Below are 19884 nucleotides of genomic sequence, written 5' to 3' on the forward strand. Positions count from 1 at the left end.
TTTAGTTTATTCTTAATTTTAAAACAATTTTGATCCTTTATTTCTCTCAACTTTTATTCATAAACATTTTTCCAACGGTTCGACCCTCAGGCCATTCTCAAGGATACTACCTACAAAAAACTTCTTTTTGAATGGCCTGAGGGCCGAAACGTTGGAAAAATTTTAATGAATAAAATTTGAGAGAAATAAAGGATCAAAATTGTTTTTAAATTAAGAATGAAATTACATATTTACAGCGGATATGTGGCTGAGACATTGCAGTAAATATTTCAAAAAAATCGACTGGCCAGACACAGTATAGAATTGATTTCCTCAAAAATGGCTGTACCGATTTTGATTGAGTTCGGTAAATCAGTGTAAAAACTAAGTTATCTTTGATATAAGCTAGGTACTCATTTAAACAATAGGTGGATTAGTATTCGTAGAATATTCGTTGTCTTGTAGAATCCCTAGAATTATTTTATATAATTAATTTACATCACATTTTTACCTCATATCATAACATTAATTAATGAACTCCAGAGGCGTGGCAGAGAAGTAAGGACCAATCACCAGCTGCCTTCCTTAAGTTTAGATTACAATTAATGACATTCCTATGAGCATCAACGTAAGTCTGAGCCCCGAGGGCGTGACCAACCCACTTTTTGGCTCCTTTTTTACTTTGAAGGAGAGTAGGATATGTCTCCTCTGGAAACAAAGAAAGGGCTTCTCGCCACCTACCACGTGCATGTGGTATAAATAATTTTTACGTTGGCTCTAAATTTGTATTTATGTATTAATATTGCTCCTGTCCATAAGTATTTAAGCCTTTTATTTCCTTTACCAATTCAGTTTATAGTTTTGTTAAAATAACCGAAGTGACCTCTCAATTCTACCTTTAACTAACATTCATTCGTATAGTTGCATCAATGCTTTTGTAAAAACAAGAAATTTCATTATAATTATCCCTATTGAGGCAAGAAAGAAAACATGATGAAATTTATATAATCGTTAATTTTGATGACATTTCTAATTGAAGGCAGTCTTGTAAGGTAAACTTTGTTGATTGGATTGCATTAAACTTTTGTCACGTGATCGTATGAATACTTCTTAGAATGTAATCAGAAGTCAACGGTTAACTAGTTCATTACGTTCAAAAAATATTTCAATAAAAAACAAATGGAAGAGAAAAATAACGACTGCAATCAGTTAAAATGTGTTATCCACGACATTCTTATCATTCATTAGCTGATACGTGAGCTCAGAAATGATAACAAAATGACTAATAGCATAGTGTAGAAATTCAGCTTGATAAAATTGTATTTCTACTATAATAATCATAAGCTAAGAACTAATCATGATATATTTTTTAAATTCCTGTATTAATTTATTTTATTTAGAATTAAAATAAAAAATTTCGTGCCGTGACCAGGATTCGAACCTGGGTTATTGCGGCCACAACGCAATGTCCTAACCACTAGACGATCACGGCAGGCAACAACATCAAAAGCTGATAGAGTATAGAAGATAATGGACCGCGAAGAAAAGAGATTCGTCAAGGTAAGAAAAATCCTTAGAATAAATCAGAAACACTTTTGCGAATAATAATAGAACTAATATCATTTTTGTAGGGGTATATGTGTCAGGATAGAATTCAATTAATCCACCTACGTAAGGTTTCGACGTTTCAAGATACGTAGAATCCAAAAATAAAAAAAAACAGTGCTCCAAAAAAATTACTAATCTAACGGGATAAAAAAAATCAGTCTTAATTTCATCATGAAAGCTATAAATTTCTAATCTCAGGTAGTTGAAATGTAAAGGAATAACGGTTATTCAATAATAATTAAAAATACAGTCATAGTTTGAAGACATCAAGTCTAAACATGTGTTTTCTTATCTCGTCAATAAAAACATTTTGAATTACCAGATTATGAAGTTCTCCATTGTTTGTGGATCAGTAGGCATTAAGTTACGAATACACTATTTTATATAATAAACAATTAGTACAAATTAAAAAAGTAAAGGTAGACTGTAGCTTAATCTAAACAACCACTTCCACAATTTTTTTTTAGTTTTTTATTTTATTAAAAACTAAATGCATTTTTGTAACATGTTTTTTACCAAGTATTTTTATTATAATAAAAAAAAATTTATTGATTGATTAGGGTAGAGAACATTATATATTAATTCTAACACCTCTTCGAAATATGTTTATTTTACCTACTCAGTTAATAATGAAATTCGGTTTATACTTTATTGCTTTTCTGAATTCGAATTAGTAAGGTCACCGCGATTAGGTCACCTCCTGCTTTCGGAAACATTCGGCATTCCATATAAAGTCGGCGGCTAAGCACGTTTCCACTTTTCTATCAAATTGGGTCTCGGTCCCCCCAGAAAAGCGATTTGAGCTCTATTTTGTGTTGAATATTATTCTTCACTATCCCAGGAAGCCCTATGCGAAATTTGAGAATTGATGACTCGCTCAGAAAATAAAGCTTTAGTTGAGAACCACCAGTATTCTCGTGGAGATTAATCCTCTTGTATTTTAACATTTTACCTTGCCATGTTATCACAGTATTTCTGTGACTTGGAACAACGAAAATTTATCTCCATTTATAGAGAGAGATTTCTAGGTTTTATACAGTAACGCTCTCTGACAAATATTAAACTTTTACTTGTTAAATAAACGTTGCTCACCAAAAGCTGTAAATATGTTTTTTTTTATTACAACAAATGTTCACCCTCGTTATTGAAAACGTTAGTTGCCCTTAATTTCCAAATTCATTTCTGTAGAACTATAAATTTGGAAATCGGTTGTTCTTCCAAGCCACAGATTTTTATATTAGTTAGTTTTAGTTTTTAAGATTATAGTCTTTAGATATTAACTTATTTCAATAAACACTTCTACCAGTTTATCCTCTTTGGAGCGGTATAGAAACAGTGATAGAAGGTTATGGAGGTTTTGTTCTGGTTTGAAAAGTGACATTATCACAATCTTGCCCTAACTGACTGACAACACAAAACAATGACCGACAGAAGTTCTTCGGATTTGTTAACACAATACAAGGCCATTTCTAATAAACTTAAGAAGTAAGAACTCTTGCTAATTAAATCTTCAATGATCTTTTGTATGTTTTAACTATTAGTTACCTTACTGTTGTTATTTACAGGAAATTTTCAAGAAAAACTAATGTTTCTGAGCCTAATGATCAATTTGGTAAGCCATTTAATTTATTTTGTGTGATTTTCATCAATAAATTTTCAAATTCGCTTACAATTTATTGAGCAAACAATGTAAACTTTATTCCGAATTGTATCCAGAAAGCTATAATTTAAAAATCCGCATTCCTGTATTAAATTACCAAACAAATCAATCAACGTATTATTTAATACTTATCCTTATTAAATGATTTGTCGTATTATTTCTATAAGTAGGATAATTTTTATCAGAAACGATACTTTACATTATAATAAGTATAGAACAAGAAGAAATACTTGTTTATATTTTCTTAAATAGCACTTTCTATCTTAACAGTTAGTAGCTGATTTTTTATTCCCACAGGAATTGTGTAGTTTTATAAAAATAAATTTTAACATAAGTTCGCTGTCTGCATTAGCGCCAGTATTCAAAACAAGTGTAATCATATCTTATAATTCTTTTATCTGTTGTATTCAACAGTATTTGGTGCTTGATTAGTAAAGTATGAAAAAATTCAGTTTCACAAATATACTAAAAAATTAACCGAATTTCTAAATCTGAAAGGAAGTAAATAGCAACAAACACTTGTACAAAACATGATAACAGAGGTGATTTACAAAATAACTAAAATTTTAAACTAGAACCTCCAAAAAAAAGTTAAAAAGCATCATATACATGCAAAAAGAATTTCTTTAAATTTCATATTGAAATTATAGTTTAAAAAAATTATGAATAAATATGAAAACTTAGATAAGCCTGATTATACTTACCTCACCCTCTTTATTTATTTGTTTGTTATTAATACTTTTTCAATCCTTAATCTCCCTATTATATAATAAAGTTTTTAGTGATCACTCTGTAATATCATATTTTACTCTTTCAGCGAATTGAAAACTCTCATATTTGAACTAGATGGTGAGTTAAAAACTTAAAGACTAAACTGTTATAAAAGAAAATATATTTATATTTATTATACTATATTGAAAAAGTAATACAATCTTAATTAAGAATACATGTAAATTACAGTTATATAATTTGAACAACAGGTTGTACAATTAAATAACAGCATAATTTGTAAAATGGGGACTGGTCCGTCGTTATCCTGACAGAGGGTACTCTCCTAGTATTCAATTATAATAGTATAATATAATATTACTATTATAATGTAACATTTATAATTTATATGATTAAAAGTTACTACTTTATGGTTATTCTTATTTTTGTGTTAAATACATTTTAAATCTTTCCACAATATTTTTATTCAGTATAATGAAATTTAATTCAGTAAACGATAAATGTTTTAATGTTAACCATTGGGATAGGTGAGGGTCATCTAGGGACATGCATGTAGGAGAAACGTCAAACTTTTTCATCTGATCATGGCCAATTTGCTGTCGGTGCCTGAAGACATTTCACTTCAAAAACTGTAGAACTTGAAGAAAATTCTGTAAATAGATATTTTCAAAGGATTCAAGCATTATAAACTTTCTGGAAATGTAATCATCAAATACTTAGCACATCTTCAAAATCTTTATAATCATTCGAAATACTTTTAATTTAGTTTAAAAATACTTTTTATTTATAATAAATTATTCTATTCATTTCTATATATCAGTGGACTCTAAATTTGTATGTAGTTATATATAATAATTATAAAATTGTGTTTTGCTTATTTCAGCTGCACAGTGTGAGAAAAGTGAATTGCCTCAATATGCCGCCCTCAATTGGCTAACGGTTGCAAAAAACGAAGCTTCACTAGGACATACCAACGAAGAAGCCGTTGCATTGCTCAAAGCAGGGAGGCTTTTTCTTGAGGCTGAAAGGAAGAACATAATAGGATGTGATGAAAATCTCAAAGTAAAAATGATTTTATTATACTTTGTCTTACAAAGTTCAGAGGACTTTATTAATTCTTTGGTTCAGTAACTATACTAACTTTCATTTCACTGTATCTCTTGTGTTGTACAGTATATTATTGGTGGTTGACAGGAATAACACGTTGTGCAAACTTCTTACCATCGTAAAAATAGATCTTCCAAAACATGCTGGGTATGATCTACCCACTGCCCAATTATTGTATACTTTGTTTTTATATTTATCCAAATGTTAATGGTACATCTTATATTTTCAACCCATTTCTTTTAATTTCTTATAGATGAAGTTGTTGAAAAAGTTTGTTTGTCTCAATGTTTAATGATATGAAGGAAAGAGAAGATGGCGCTATTTCACAGCGATTAACTAAAACCAATTATTAAAATAACTTAATAATATAAGAAAATATTTATTATAAAAAATATTATCAAAGAGAAATCTTTGACATTGCAGCCCTTTTTCTTTATACAGGTATTTATTCAGTACACATGCTCTGCTTTGGCTAGATAATAAACAAGGTCGGGCGGAAGGGTTAATTTATGATAAAGCTTGTGTTGTCCTAATATTTTGGGGTGATAAGTTGGTATTAATTTTATGTGTGCCTGTTAAAATATGCTGTCCACTTTTTTTTATTTTTTAATATATAAGGTGTATGTTCATATTCTTCATGGTTAAGTTTATGTTCATATAAATATCTAGTGATCTTCTTTTTTCTCCTTTCCATATATTTCTTTATTTAAAAAAATGTATACTGCACTGACGTTTCGAAGTCCTCCTCCATCGTCAGGGTACTTCTACAAATTTAACAATAATACAATAATAAAAACCTATTTCAAAATTATTATTTAGATATTAGATTACAATTTTTATATAGATTACCCTATTATAACAATGTTATCCTCTTCCTGGTTCCCTCTGTCTAAAATCCATAAATTTTACTTTGTCAATTTTTGCTAACTTATTGAGGATTAGGACATAGGTCAATTCTAATATTGTTAAATAGAGATAAATATGGTGCTCAATGCTGAAAGCTACTCTTCTAATAGGTTTATATTCTAATAAATTAATAAATAAAATGATTATGTCACTGTCTGAGTTTAATAACCTGTGCAATTAATAAATTAAAATTAGCAATCTATCTTCTACTAATTAGTGTTGGTATTTGCTTAAACTTAGATATATTAAATTATTATTTATATTTTGCATAAAGCAAGTGGTGATTGTTACTTGAGGAAATTAATATCGGACATAGATTGTTAGAATTAATGATAATGATGATGACTTAGCATAAATTTTTATTCCTAACAAATTTCTTATTGTCCCTAGGGTGCATTGACGTGCTTTAACCAGGTTGAAAAGCTGTGGGGAGATGAGAACCCATTGACCGGTGCACTCTGTCTAGAAGTGGGCACTGCGATGGAGGCAATCGACCCGCATCGTGCCGTCCTATATTTTGAAAAAGCTGTTTTGCTGATGAACCATTGTCCTCATCTGCATTTACAAGCGCTAAAAAAATTATCTTCAGCCAAAGTTGCGACAGGTAGCGAAAATATTTACTTAGTAAAACATTTGCTGGAATTTAATGTTCACTTTTTTTTAGTAAAATTGATTTTTGATAACCAATGTTTTGATGCACATCGTAAGTTTTATCAGAGCTTCAGTTCTTAAATATATAAGGCCTGATGAAGACTGCAATGAGGGTCAAAATTTCTACCAGAAAATAGTTTTTTTTATTGTTTGGAGATACTTGTTCACCTCCATCTATCTTGACCATTTTAACCTTCTTAAATCTTTTTTTTAATATATATTTTAGTGATTAAGATATTTATCTTATTTAATTTTTTTTCCAGGTGATTTCCATGGTGCTCTTACCACATTTACTGCTATAGTTAATGTAGTGAATAAAATCACTTCATCACCTTTTGGGGTTTATAAAGACATTTTGCTCAGGTTCTGTTCCATTTATTATTATTATTACTATTATCATTATTATTATTATTATTATTATTATTAGCAGGATATGTTGTTATTACCACTACCACTAAAAACTGTTGACCTTCACTAGTGAAAGCATGTGTTTCAATTTGACTTTTCTAATTACTCCAAGCTGCTTAGTGTGAATTAACCATGACTAGTGAATGCCAACTTTTCTTCAACTATCACTGTAGCATCCTTACACTATGCTATCTAACTTGTAATTAGTACATTTGTTCTTGGGCCACAAAAAGTAACTCAAAATTATTATTTAACTACTGCCTAAAAAAAATCAATTAAATGTATAAATAAAATATTTTTTTATAAACAATTTATTATTACAAAATTCAAAACTTACTAATTTAATATATAACATAATAATATTTAACCCCATTTGTATAATCTACAGGCCTAATAATATATTTTTGGCTACTAAATATAGTTAATTAAATTAAGAATTTCATTTTTTTAAGTTGTTTAAAGAAAACCTCTACAATCTATTACTTTAGTAGAAAATTGCATTGAATTGAAAAAAAAAATATGTTTGTTCTTCTAAATGGTCATGGAATTGAAGTTTTACAATTTTATATATGCTTAAAAAAATGGAACCAGTTTTTAAAATCAGTTAGCCCAAATATGTAACCATTTGGAACTCGACACTTGGTAGCTGTTTTATTTCTTCTGTATGTTTAATTTGACAATCATTATGACTCGCTATTTGATTTAATTTTCGAATTCTTTCAAAATTTTTATAATTTCTATATATATTTGTTTTATAGTAAACTAGGGAAAGAAATATACTAAAAATCCTTCAAATTCTAATAACCTTATTTATTCATTTCCTTTAACCTTTCAGAAATTTATAATTTTCTCATAAAAAATCTACAAAATAATTCAACATATTAACTAATACCGCTGTTGATTTGTGATTAATATCGTAATTTGTCATTAATTAGTATTAAATATTAATTTAAGTTTTCTTGTAGTAGTTAGAAGCTTTCAAAAGACCTAGGAATTCATTGAAGTTGTTTGGTGAGATAACACAAAAATAAGACATACAAACATTTAGGTAAAAAAAGGGTAATATATTTTCTGCTAAACATCGTATGTTTTTGAGTCACTAAATGTTTATCAGTATGGATATGGATTAAGCTAAAAACATTTAATATTGGAAAATTGATGTTTCTAATTAATACTTTAATGGGGGTGTTCTAATAGAATAATTATTAAAAATATGAGGCTGTTATTTGAAAAGTTCTTGGAATCACCACTAGATGTCAGTGCTAGGGTAACGAGGTTCCCGCGCAATAATCACACATCCTTTGTGAGTGAACACAAAAAGGTACTACGAAAAAAGGCCTGGTTTGGCTAGGAAAAAAGTCATCTTTCATCAGGACAAGGCCCGCCCGCACACAAGTGCTATTGCCATGGCAAAACTTCATGAACTGAGTTACAAATTGTTGCCACATCTACCTGATTTGGCAACATCAGACTTTCATCTCTTCCCTAAGCTGAAAATTTTGCTATGTGGATGGAGATTTCCTAAAATGGAAGAACTGACAGCCGAGTTGGAGAGGTATTTTGCAGGCCTGGAGGGATCTCATTTTCGAGATCGGATCAAGGCATTGGAACATCCCTGGACCAAATGTATTAGTTTACAGGGAGACTATGTTGAAAAATAAAAGCAGTTCCACCGAGGTAAGGCACTTCTTTCTAGTACATTTCGAGAACTTTTCAAACCACCCTCGTAATAATAGAATAAGTATTTATTCTGTTACTTTAACCGTGACCCTGGTAGTTGAGAAGCCCTCTAGGGTGCACCCATTCTCTATAAAGTGGGTACCCTTACTTTGGAGAAAAGTTTGCAGTGAGTGAGATATTAAACTAATCACCTGTGTGATATAACTGTTGCTAAAAAAAAATATCATGCTCAACGACAGTCTATTCATTCTGGATCAAATTGAAGCAGATTAATATGAACTGTCAAGGAGTTATCAAATGATTATTTTTTTACATTAATTTGAGACAGTTTATGAGGCTAATGTGGAATGACTACTGATGTAAATATGATGTCCAAATGTGATGATGAAATCCTAGACATGCAGGTACAAGTACAGAAGATAAAACAAAACTCTGTACTCCTACATAGAGAAACTAGTAGGATTCTCAAACAACCAGCATTTTTAATTAAATTTAAACTAAATTTCAAGTGATTTACAAAATAATATTGTTTTATATCTTCTTTTTTTTTTTTTTTGCAAAAATGTAATTCTATGAATGAAGTCTCATGTTTAGCCAAACTATCTCAATTGTGGTACTTTAATAATTGAATGATAAACCTACAAATATAATGCTTCACTGTTAACCATTAATCTTTTTTTTCTTTTTTTTTTTTTTTTAAATAGTTTAGTATGGTAAAACTTGTGCCATTAGTGTTTTCAAACAGAATGTTTATTGGATAAAGATGTTATTGATCAATGAGTTCAGCAATTATGATCTATAAAAATTAAAAAACCTTCTAAATTTTGCACCACTTGATCCTAAATCTCTATTCTAGGTGTGAGATATCCAGGGTATTGCTGATTTTGATTCTCCAGCCTACTCCTCAGAATATTCCTCTTGATTTACAAAAGTTTATCGAAAAATATACTTGGATCGGTGAACCAGACACAGTGACAGGTATTTATGACTGGAAGCAACTAACATTACTGCTATAATATTAAGCTGAGAGGACAGATTCCGTTACCTTGGAAACTTTTGCTTAAATTTAGATTAGTTTTTGTCAATCTCCTTACTACTACTCTGAAAGCTTATCAATTGAGCAATAAAAAAAATCATTAATTATAATTATTATAGTCCAAAGTATGCTTAGGTTTCGTGTCTTGTACACTAGAGACATTTCTTGCATATAGTTAAACAATTAAGAATTTTACGAAGACATATATTCTAAATCAGATTAAAGTAGGCAAAATATCCTACAGAATTTATTTTTGGCTAATCTGTGATGTCATTAGAGCACACTATAAAAATAGTCATGGCACCAAAGGTTCATTAAGGGTTTTTATCATGAAAAAAATCATATAAGTTTTTTCTCAACAGTTCAATGTTTTACGGTGTAGTGAATCCAAATTTAGGGTTGCCAGCTGCCGGTTTCATAACATATATGAAAAAAATTCAGATCGCTTTTTCAGTTTTCACTTATAATTAGAAAATTAAAGATTCTACAGAAATAAATATTCTGTTTATAATTAAAGTAGTCAAAATTCCATACAAAAATATTACATATAATTTACGGCTAATCCTCAATGTGGCCTATTGTGCTACAGCAGCTATTGCCTACTGTAAAAATAATAAAAAAATGTTATATAATATGGATAAGATGGTTGGGGATGCAATTAGTGGACAACAGGAATAATTAAAAATAGTGTCAACGTCAGGCTAAGAACAAAATACAAAATAATAACCATTGAATAAAACGATATACAGAATGATTAGAAAATAACTAACATTATAGTGTTAGTGTGTTAGGATACACAAATAGTGTTGAAAGAAGATGTATAGTTTAAGTGTTATGGGATGAGCAAAATCATTAACACCAGTTGGAAAAAATATTTAGTGAATGAAAAATCGAGGATTTTGTATTTCCAATATTTAAAAAAAAAATACCGGTAGTAGTAAAGTAATTTAAAATTTTTTTAAGCTACCAGAAAGCTTTGGGAGCTGGTGTAGTGGCAAATGAAAAACGTCCAAAGGATCATTTGTGCAGCTCCTTAATGAATGAAATGCAAAATGAAAGGCATGCCACCTCTAAGCACGGTGCATAAAGAAAGAATAAAGGAGTCTGCCCGTGAACATGTCTAATGGAAAGGCGAATTGAAGGAAGTCCTGTTCACCGATGAAACAAAATTCAATCTCAATGTTTGACAAGAGACAAAAAAAGGAAATAAGAGTAAAATCAATAATAAAGGAAGATGATGAACAATATAGGAAGCACGCCTGTCAGATGGCAAGCGAGCAAGAATAAATATTTTGAGCAAGAAAAACTCAAATAGTCGTAAAACTATTTATTCTTGCTTGCTTGTTATCTGACAGTTATGGTTCCTATATTGTTCATCATCATTTGTTATTATGATTTCACTGTTATTCCCTTTTTCCATCTCTTTTGGAGATTTCTTTTTCTTTTTTATCTGTTGTTATTTCCATTTTCTTTAATTGTTTAAAACTTTTTGTATTTCTTATTTAATTTTAAGCTTCACTATACATTTTTTTTTAATTTTTAATTTACATTGTTTATTTATTTAAGTGTATCTTTTTTTAGCCGTGATGAAGCCCTGCAACGTTGGGTTTGCTCATAATAAATAGTTTTACGACTATTTGAGTTTTTGACCGCATTCGGTCGTGAAAAGAAGACGTGACTTCCTCTCATTATCTCACATGGTCATTCATCGATCTGTCATTAATTTTTTTTAATAAAACATAATAAAACTTAAGAATATAATAATACTACATGTTGTGTAAAATACTTGGTTAGAATTAATATAACATAGGTATACGATATAATAGTTCTGTGTAAGACTTAAGGGATAATACTTGTATGCGTTGAAAAAAAAAAAACCAAAACTTGCCAAGTCCGTTTTCTAATTTTTAGTTGTTCATTTTTAACAGTAATGATGCTAGATAATCAAAAAGACAAAATTTTCTTCCAAAATCTGTGAAATCACATGTTATGTAATTTATTAAAATTCTATTGGGGTCATAGTGGTTGTAACAATCGTAAAGCAAATAAAATAAATAAGAAATACTGTTCTTAGAATAGGACATCGGTGCCTGGTTTTTATATATGTCATTACGCTAGATGTTAATTCAATATATATGTCATTATGCTAGATGCTAATTGGACATCGGTGCCTGGTTTTTATATATGTCATTACACTAGATGCTAATTCAATATAACAAGTTTTCTGCCTTGCTCTGGAGTTAACTTCATTTCACACCAACTTCAATTAGAATATTATATAGAACTATTGTAGAAATTACTCCTGACTTTTTATCTTTTTCTTAGTATTATCTTAATTTACTAAAATATAATAATAAGTGATTTGTTGACAGTGTCTTGGATAGGAGAAGAACTGTTCTTCCTTTTGCAGTCGCTCGTAATGGCATGCCAGTGTCAAGACCTCGAAGCTGTTCATGATCTAGAGAATGATTTATGGAGATATTTCAGCAATGAGCAGAAAGGGATGCTCAATTCTATAATACAAATAATGGAAAATTCTGAGAAATAATTTATAATATATATAATATAATAGTTATCTACCAAAATGTATATAATAATTGTTGTTATTTATTTTTTTTGTTTTTTGAGAATACATTTAACTAAATATTTTGAAATGTTCAAATGTGTTTTTCTTACTTCACAAATATTTTTTACTAAATTTCACCTTCTGTTGTTGCTATATATTTGAATATTTATTAAAAATGTAATTTTTGTTGTTTTTAATTTCTAGTTTATATTCGTGTTAGCATTTGAGTGAAAGTGTGCATTATATAAAATTTTATAGTGTGTTTTAACTTATTTCTATTTTTTTTATGGAAATTGATAAAAATTGAAGTTGGAAGTAAAATAAATAATGAAATAGCATTCACTCGTTTATGTGTTCTGCGGTCTTTGAAGCACCATGGCCTCTGCTAATGTCTTCTTCCACTCCCTCTTAGCTACAAAGTGTCTTCATCTATCAACAACCCTTGCCTTCAGGTTGCCTCACACATTCTTCCATCACCTGGTTTTACATATGAAGACTACTTTCTTGGAATTCTTATAGGGTCAGTCTTATCCTCTTCTTATTGTTCTCCACATAGGTCCCTTAACTCTTGGTTAGTCCATATCCTCCATTGATCCTCTACTTATATTGGCCTATAAATTCTGGGACAATTCTTTTCGCTCTCATACCTGAAGGATTCTGTTGCTTTTTTTGCATCCTTCAATCTCTATTGACTTATAATCATTTTATATAAGAGCTTTTTTGCCTTCCTTGAAATATTTTTGCTACTGAACAATTTCTGTAGACCGTCTTCTACATATATACCTGTCTTTATATCCTTTTCTACCGTTTTTTTCTGGTAATCATTCTTCCCAGGTACTTAAAATCGGCATAGGTCTTGAAGCTTGAAATCCCTACTTGCATTTCATCTATTTGATGTCTTTCTTATCCACTAATACTGATGTATTATTTTAATAAGTCAAATACTCTTTAAAAAAAAATGCCATAGAAGGCAAAAATTATGAACAAACAATTTTTATTTTTCTGTAGCTATAGAAATTTGTATTTTTGGATTACTTGTGGTGGTTGTAACAAATATAAATTTTACATTTTAAAATATACAACAGTTTAACAAAAGATAACAAAGCCATCATGCAAACAGGGGTGGTATCAGAGTTTCCTGTTCGAATTGGATATAACTATTTTTCCTTTTTTCTTCTTTAGTTGCTCAATAAAATTCTGTATTAGACTCAGAGAACCTCAAAACATATCTTTTCGCCGAAAACACGAATTTAAAATTTTCCACAACTGCAACCACCCCTTACTATGTACTTCATATATAGGTAAGTGAAAGTAAAATAGGTGGTATGACAATCAAGTAACATTCTAAGAATGCATCATAGGCCAGCTGAGGTAATGTAGTAGGACCCCGAAGTGACTCATAGGAAGACCTGGTAACCTTGTCAGGATGGGACTTTACAATCTTTCTTTTAACTTTGAAGTCGAGAGGCTTTATACTGGTATAAATTATAGTAGTATATTTATTTGGTCTCATCCATAAGGTAAATTACTTTGATTGATAATATATACAACTTTTTGATATTTACAATAAATAGAAAATGGTCTGGGTGCGGTAAAATAAAAACTCAAGTAGTGAGAAGCTATTCCCATTGAGCCTATGTTTTGTCCCAGCTTGCAGGGCTGTTGGACAAAAGTCAAAAACATTTATACAAGGTAATAAATAATGATACAACATGATCTGGTCTTGCTTGAAGTTCTTATGACTTGAAGAGCTTGGGCAATCCTCCTCCAGGGGTCACCAGCGTTTTGATAAAGAAGTTGTGGAGGTGGTTCTGAATCCAATTCAAGATGTGAGGTAAGCTATACCTGACAAAGTCTGTTCATACTGGTTAGATAGTTGGCTAGATGAATTGACAAGATAAGTCCCAAGGGAACTAGCCAAAGGTCCTTTCAGGCAGGGAACTAGCCTAAGGTTATGAAGGGGATTGTTAGTCCTACAGGAATTAACTTTAGGTCCTTACAAAAGAAATAAAAAGTATAGGAAGGAGCTGAGGTCCAGAGAAGGCAGTTACTCACTGCCTCCTAAGAAGAAGAATCCCTTAAAGGGAAATTAGGACTGAAGTCTGCAAAGTTTTTGCTTAATCAACTCTAGAAGCTATCAAACGCGAACAATCATCGTATAATGAAATGTTTATTTCTTGTAAATCCTTTGGTTTTACAAATTGATAACCATATTATTATTGTAATGTTCCTAAATGTATTATTCGGATCAATAAAGGTTATTTCAACAGAATCTTATAATCCACTAAACATCTAACGTCTTATACGCGGCATTTCTCGATGTCGTTTGATAGCCCAGAAAGTTGACTAAACACACTTGGCTAAACTAAGTGTGAAACGCCTTGTTTCGAAACAGCAGGACCATCGCTGTGCGGGTTCGTGATGAGCACTCAACATCTATCCCACTGACTTGCGGAATGCCTCAAGGAGCAGTCCTCTCGTTAGTCCTGTTTTCAATTTATATTGCTGATGTGATTGGCAAGAACTACAGGAAAGCAACGGTCGCCGCTTACGCTGGCGACATTACCATCTACAGCAGTAGTATGAACGCCGAGACAGCTCTACATAAGGCTGAAGCAGTATGCTCTAATGCGCAGCCAAAACGGACTGTGTTGAGTTCGCGCACACAAAGCACAAGAGATCAAGACTGCCGAAGACTCTCTACGTGAATGATACGGTGAGCTCACCTTCCAACTCTGTCGTATATTTGGGCGTAAAGCTAGACCGTCATCTTAAGCTCTCTGGCCATCTATATCAGAATCTCGCCTCTGATAGGAGCTTAGACTCCCATGTTCCCATTCAAATTCTCTTTTTTGATTTTGATTATTTTATCATCCTACCCCACCTTTTTTTTTTTTGTTCAACTCCTCACCATTTTTACGGAGCGGCCACCTTCCAACTCTATCACATATTTGGGCATAAAGCTGGACCGTCATCTTAAGCTCTCTGCCCATCTATATCAGAAGGCGAGAACAGTAAGCCGAAAGTCATACGGTCTCAACCACATCCTCACTTCTCCGGCTCTCTCATTGAGATTGAAGCTGCAGATATACAAAAGTATCCTGAGACCTGCACTACTATATTGGGCACCATTGTTTACCCACATATCAGATGGAACCCAGCGCCTTCTTCAAACTTTTCAAGATTCGATGTTGAAGAAAATCGTAAGCACAACATCATGGAGGAAAAAGAAACCCTCGGAACTGCATCAATTTTTCGAATTGCCCATTGTGCCGGAGTTCATCAAGCGACGACACATAAAATTTTCCGATTCACTACAGTACTGTACAAATCCGTTATTAAACACGTTAACACCTGCCCCCACCCCTCTGGTGCGTTGGCAACACACTACGTAAGGTCACTTAGTATTAGGATTAAGTTTTTATTAAATTCAGAAATAATGTGTGCCCCAACACATTAAACACTTTTATAAATAAGCACTACAAAAAGACTCCTTAGAATGTAGATGTTCTACAGTAAAAGGAGAAAATACATTGTTTATAAATATGTCGTTAAAATTTTGTAGGGGTTTAGAAGAAAAAAAACAAACTAACTGTGAATTCTTCCTTCAGGAAACCACCTCCTTAAGGGGCAGTTAGTAATAATGTGCATAGCGGATTAGTTCATTTTACTACTATTTTTGAAATCTTCACTCCACATGGGAACTGCCTACACTCGTGAAGGGTATAACAAGTCCTACAGGAACTAGCTATAGGTTCTTACAGGAGGTAAACTTCATTCCGTTGGGGACTAGCCTACGGTCGTGAAGGGGATTGCAAGTCCTATACAATTTAGGAGGACTAGCTGTAGGTCCTTACGAAAGAAAGAAAATGTTTAGGAAGGAGAGATACTGGGAAGGCAGAGTGATATAAAAGTCTATTAATATTGTTACTCACTGCTTCCTAAGGAGGGGAATTTCCCCACACGACAAGTTCACATTTTGGTATATTAAGTTGCGTTAATTTACCTACCTGGTGCTATGTAGCGCCATAGAGTGATGCTACGTGTAGGCCGTTAGCTTTCACTGGGCCAGAAGAATCTATTGTAATCTTTATTGATTCAAATAATACATTCAAGCATATTACAATTTATAAAATTTTCATTACTTTCGTACAATTAAATTATTTACAAGAAATAGTACCGATATTAATATACGACGTTCATCTGATGATCGTATTGGTTCAAGTGTCGACAGCTAGATAGCGCCAGGTGGCCCATGTTCGGTAAATAGCTGTGGGGTCTCTAGACTTTTCCATCCTTCGGTTCATACCTTAAAAACTGATATTTCATATGTCCCTTCCCATCCAATATTGCTAAGATCGCAATAATCTCTGCTCTAAGAATCACGACCAATTTATAAAATATTTTGTTATCTTTTAGTACATTTTTATTTTGTTTTTCAAGATGTTACGTAAATATAGGTGCTCATACCTCTCTCATGTTTATTGAAACTACCCTCGGATATTAAGAGCCAAGTGTCTTCTCTGTGGATCAGATTGGAGTCAGCTCTGGCGCTTGCTACAATTTCAACAATTTGGAGAGAGGAAGATAACATTTTAAATTTCCGAGAGTTTTGTCGATATTACCGATATAAGCACTATCATACTGCACCTCTACCAGTACCTGCTTCTTACGGATATCTTAAGGTCTTGAGGGGATTTTTGTTTCATTCATGCTTCGCTATTATTCATTGTTGATTAATTATGGATGAATGTTTCCTGTTAGGATTCAGATGTTTAATGAAAATGTATATAGATAGATGTATGAATATAACTGATACAAAATCTATTGGCATATCTAGATCTATCTCTTGGTCCATGTAGTTATCGCTCGCACATGCGTCATTCTAACGAATCATTGTTTTCGAAACATCTTCTTTTTTCACTAGTGTTTGCAAGAATAAAAATAAAAATCCCTGGAAATCACCCGTTTCCCTGTGTCGACGAAGGTTATCAGCCACACATGTCAATACAATGCAAATTATCTGTATTGCTTTAAAATATCCCTTTTTACAAATTTTATATAATTTCATTACACTGTAATTTTAAATTGCATTGCATAAACTTTAATTCGAATTCAGCATTTTTTTTTCGTCGAATATCAGTGATTTCAAATGATTTCAGGACTCATTTTGTATTTTTCTTCCTAACTACTTAATGTACGGAATCTTTGTAATTCATGTAGGAAGTTAAAAGATAAAAAAGTTCCCAGATTTGAAAATATTCACTCGTGTTTTACGTTTCAGAGGAACAATTTGGTTCCAAATCCTTGTCCATTTACAACTACTATAAGAAATCCAATTTAGGTGAAGGAATTTTAAGTAAGGGATTGTGGGTGTTGGTACTTGGATTTTATCAAACTCCATCCACTGTAAGTGTACCACCTCAAATGGTTATAATGATGCATTCTACCGAAAAACAATTGGTAGCCGCTTTAGAGTGCACACTAGTGTTCCTGGAAGAAGGAACCCGAAGCCCTTCGAGTCGTTATTAAAGTCGATTAAATTATATTTATTATTAACTTATTTCTATATATTGATCTATATATAATTATGAAAAAAATTAAATGATTATAAATGTAACATTTGACCAATAAAGTGTAGAAACAAAAAGGTACTTCAAAATATACTGCTCGTATAGTAAAGATGGAGATTGATGATGCACAAATATCTGCATACGCTGATGAAATTTCTTCAATTAATGCAAGAATAGCCAAGGACAAGGCCACAGCAGGGGTAAAACTTCTGTAGAAGTGAGATGTAAAAATTCATTTTTTATTGTATACATGTTGCTCTATGGCAAACTGTGAATATATCGATTGTTGAGCTCGAACGGTTTTGCAACAGTCGATAGGTTGCCATGAAGCACTGTGTGTCTGTTCTCACTACAATAAGAATGTTTTATGTTATTTAATCCTAATAAAACAGTCAAAACATTTTAGTTGTGTCCTCCACCCCCGTGTTGAACTACTTTCTCATCGACAAGCTCAGAGAATGAACATAAACATCAATACACAAAAACCTGACGCCATCCCTTTCTCATACGAGGAAACAGAGAGTAATATATGAACACACTCGGGATAAAACTATAGTCACACCTCGCATTCACTGCACACAGAATACACGAAGTAAAGTCAACGTGCAACCAAAGTTTTTTTATAACATTCCCGCTTCCTTCAACCCATTATTCCGCTCTCTCACTCTCTCCCCCCTTCCTGCGAGGTGGAAGGACAGGTGACAAGAATAAAATTAATTAATTATCATATCTTAAATACAAATTTAGAACCACATCCTTTCTTCCGGTCCTTGAGAATGGCTCAATTGGCCGAAACGTTGGCCTCTCGCCTCTTCCAGTATTCCTTCTTCTCTCTCCTTTCCCTACTCCGCCCTTTATTATTCTATTTTTTTTTTTTTTTTACTGTTAATTATTGAGAACTGTTTCCTCCCTTACATGATACCCGATAGATGAGGGTACTTGCGCCTCCTACAAATGTCACCATAAACCAATGCAGTGTTTAGAGACTAGTTTCATGGAGCGTTGACCCTCCAGCTATCCATTTCTATTGCACTTTTTTACCTACCTTTCCAACTCTGTTAACGCTGATAATATGAACATGAAAACACTATGTCGAGACCTTCTTAGACCTTAGAATTTAAAGACCATGGATATTGGAGGAAACATAAATGCATAAAATAAACCAAAACAAACATATTAATATGTGCAACATACTGGAAGTATCTATTTCTTTTTCTTTTTTTGACCTCACAACCTTTTTATATATCGAAATCTTTTGTTACAGCCGAGAACTTTGGATTTTTATGGAAAAATGTTATCATATCCATATGGATATAGATATGGTTACTATATCGCAACAACTAGTTGAGATCTTGGAGGAAGGAGTGTAATAGAAAGAGTTTGCTTCCAGAGCTAGTGACGCCAGGAGGCTTCGATTCCTTTCGTAGGCGTGGCATCCGGTACGTCATATTGGATAGTTGAGTTGCTGCCGCATTGCGTATGCCAGAAATGGCTAGGCAGCTTAAAAAAGAAAAATTAAACGGGCTCACCAAATTTGGTTGTTGATATTAGTTTTTTTTTATTATTAATTTACTATTAATTCTCAGTCACTTTCTTGTTGTAAACACAAAGTATTTTAAAAAATAATGTTTACTGTTTTTTTTTTCCATTACATCAGAAACAATTGATTATTTGTATGAACGTTTATATTTTAATTCATGTATAATCTTTACACTTTCTTGAGACTGGTTATTATTGTTTAAATAAAATAAATGTTATTCAATTATAGTCGCAAAACAATCTGTATTTCTTTATAAGTCCAACGTTTGGCCAATTGAGCCATCCTCAAGGACCGGAAGAAAGGATGTGGTTCTAAATTTGTATTTAAGATATGATAATTAATTAATTTTATTCTTGTGTGTTTAAAATAGATAGATTCTCCTTGAAATTGGCCGTAACGTCGGACTTACAAATATAAATTGTTTTGAGACTAAAATTGGAT

General features: G+C 31.8%; 1 protein-coding gene and 1 non-coding gene across 2 annotated transcripts; one reads left to right on the forward strand and one right to left on the reverse strand.

Annotated features, from left to right (window-relative positions):
• Positions 1-1399: 1399 nt before the first annotated feature.
• TRNAH-GUG (transfer RNA histidin (anticodon GUG)) lies at positions 1400-1471 on the reverse strand. Its single transcript has one exon. It is a non-coding gene; the product is annotated as a tRNA-His (tRNA).
• Positions 1472-2918: 1447 nt separating this feature from the next.
• On the forward strand, positions 2919-12392 carry Hap40 (Huntingtin-associated protein 40 kDa). Its single transcript, XM_014438545.3, has 7 exons — positions 2919-3072; positions 3153-3199; positions 4860-5038; positions 6380-6593; positions 6904-7003; positions 9585-9706; positions 12137-12392. Exons 1-7 carry the CDS (start codon positions 3008-3010, stop codon positions 12310-12312), a joined length of 903 nt encoding a protein of 300 aa, XP_014294031.1. The 5' UTR covers positions 2919-3007; the 3' UTR covers positions 12313-12392.
• The last annotated feature ends 7492 nt before the right edge of the window (positions 12393-19884 follow it).

Source organism: Halyomorpha halys, unplaced genomic scaffold, assembly GCF_000696795.3.
Source record: "Halyomorpha halys isolate HHAL.00 unplaced genomic scaffold, Hhal_1.1 Scaffold60.1, whole genome shotgun sequence".
NCBI classification, from domain to species: domain Eukaryota; kingdom Metazoa; phylum Arthropoda; class Insecta; order Hemiptera; family Pentatomidae; genus Halyomorpha; species Halyomorpha halys.

What these genes read in the sequence shown, in the direction of transcription:
- Hap40 (XM_014438545.3), top strand. Translation starts at nt 3,008, where the DNA reads ATGACCGACAGAAGTTCTTCGGATTTGTTAACACAATACAAGGCCATT. An exon ending in ATTTCTAATAAACTTAAGAA is followed by an intron (nt 3,073 to 3,152) that starts GTAAGAACTCTT and finishes TGTTATTTACAG; the next exon opens with GAAATTTTCAAGAAAAACTA. An exon ending in TGAACCAGACACAGTGACAG is followed by an intron (nt 9,707 to 12,136) that starts GTATTTATGACT and finishes ATTTGTTGACAG; the next exon opens with TGTCTTGGATAGGAGAAGAA.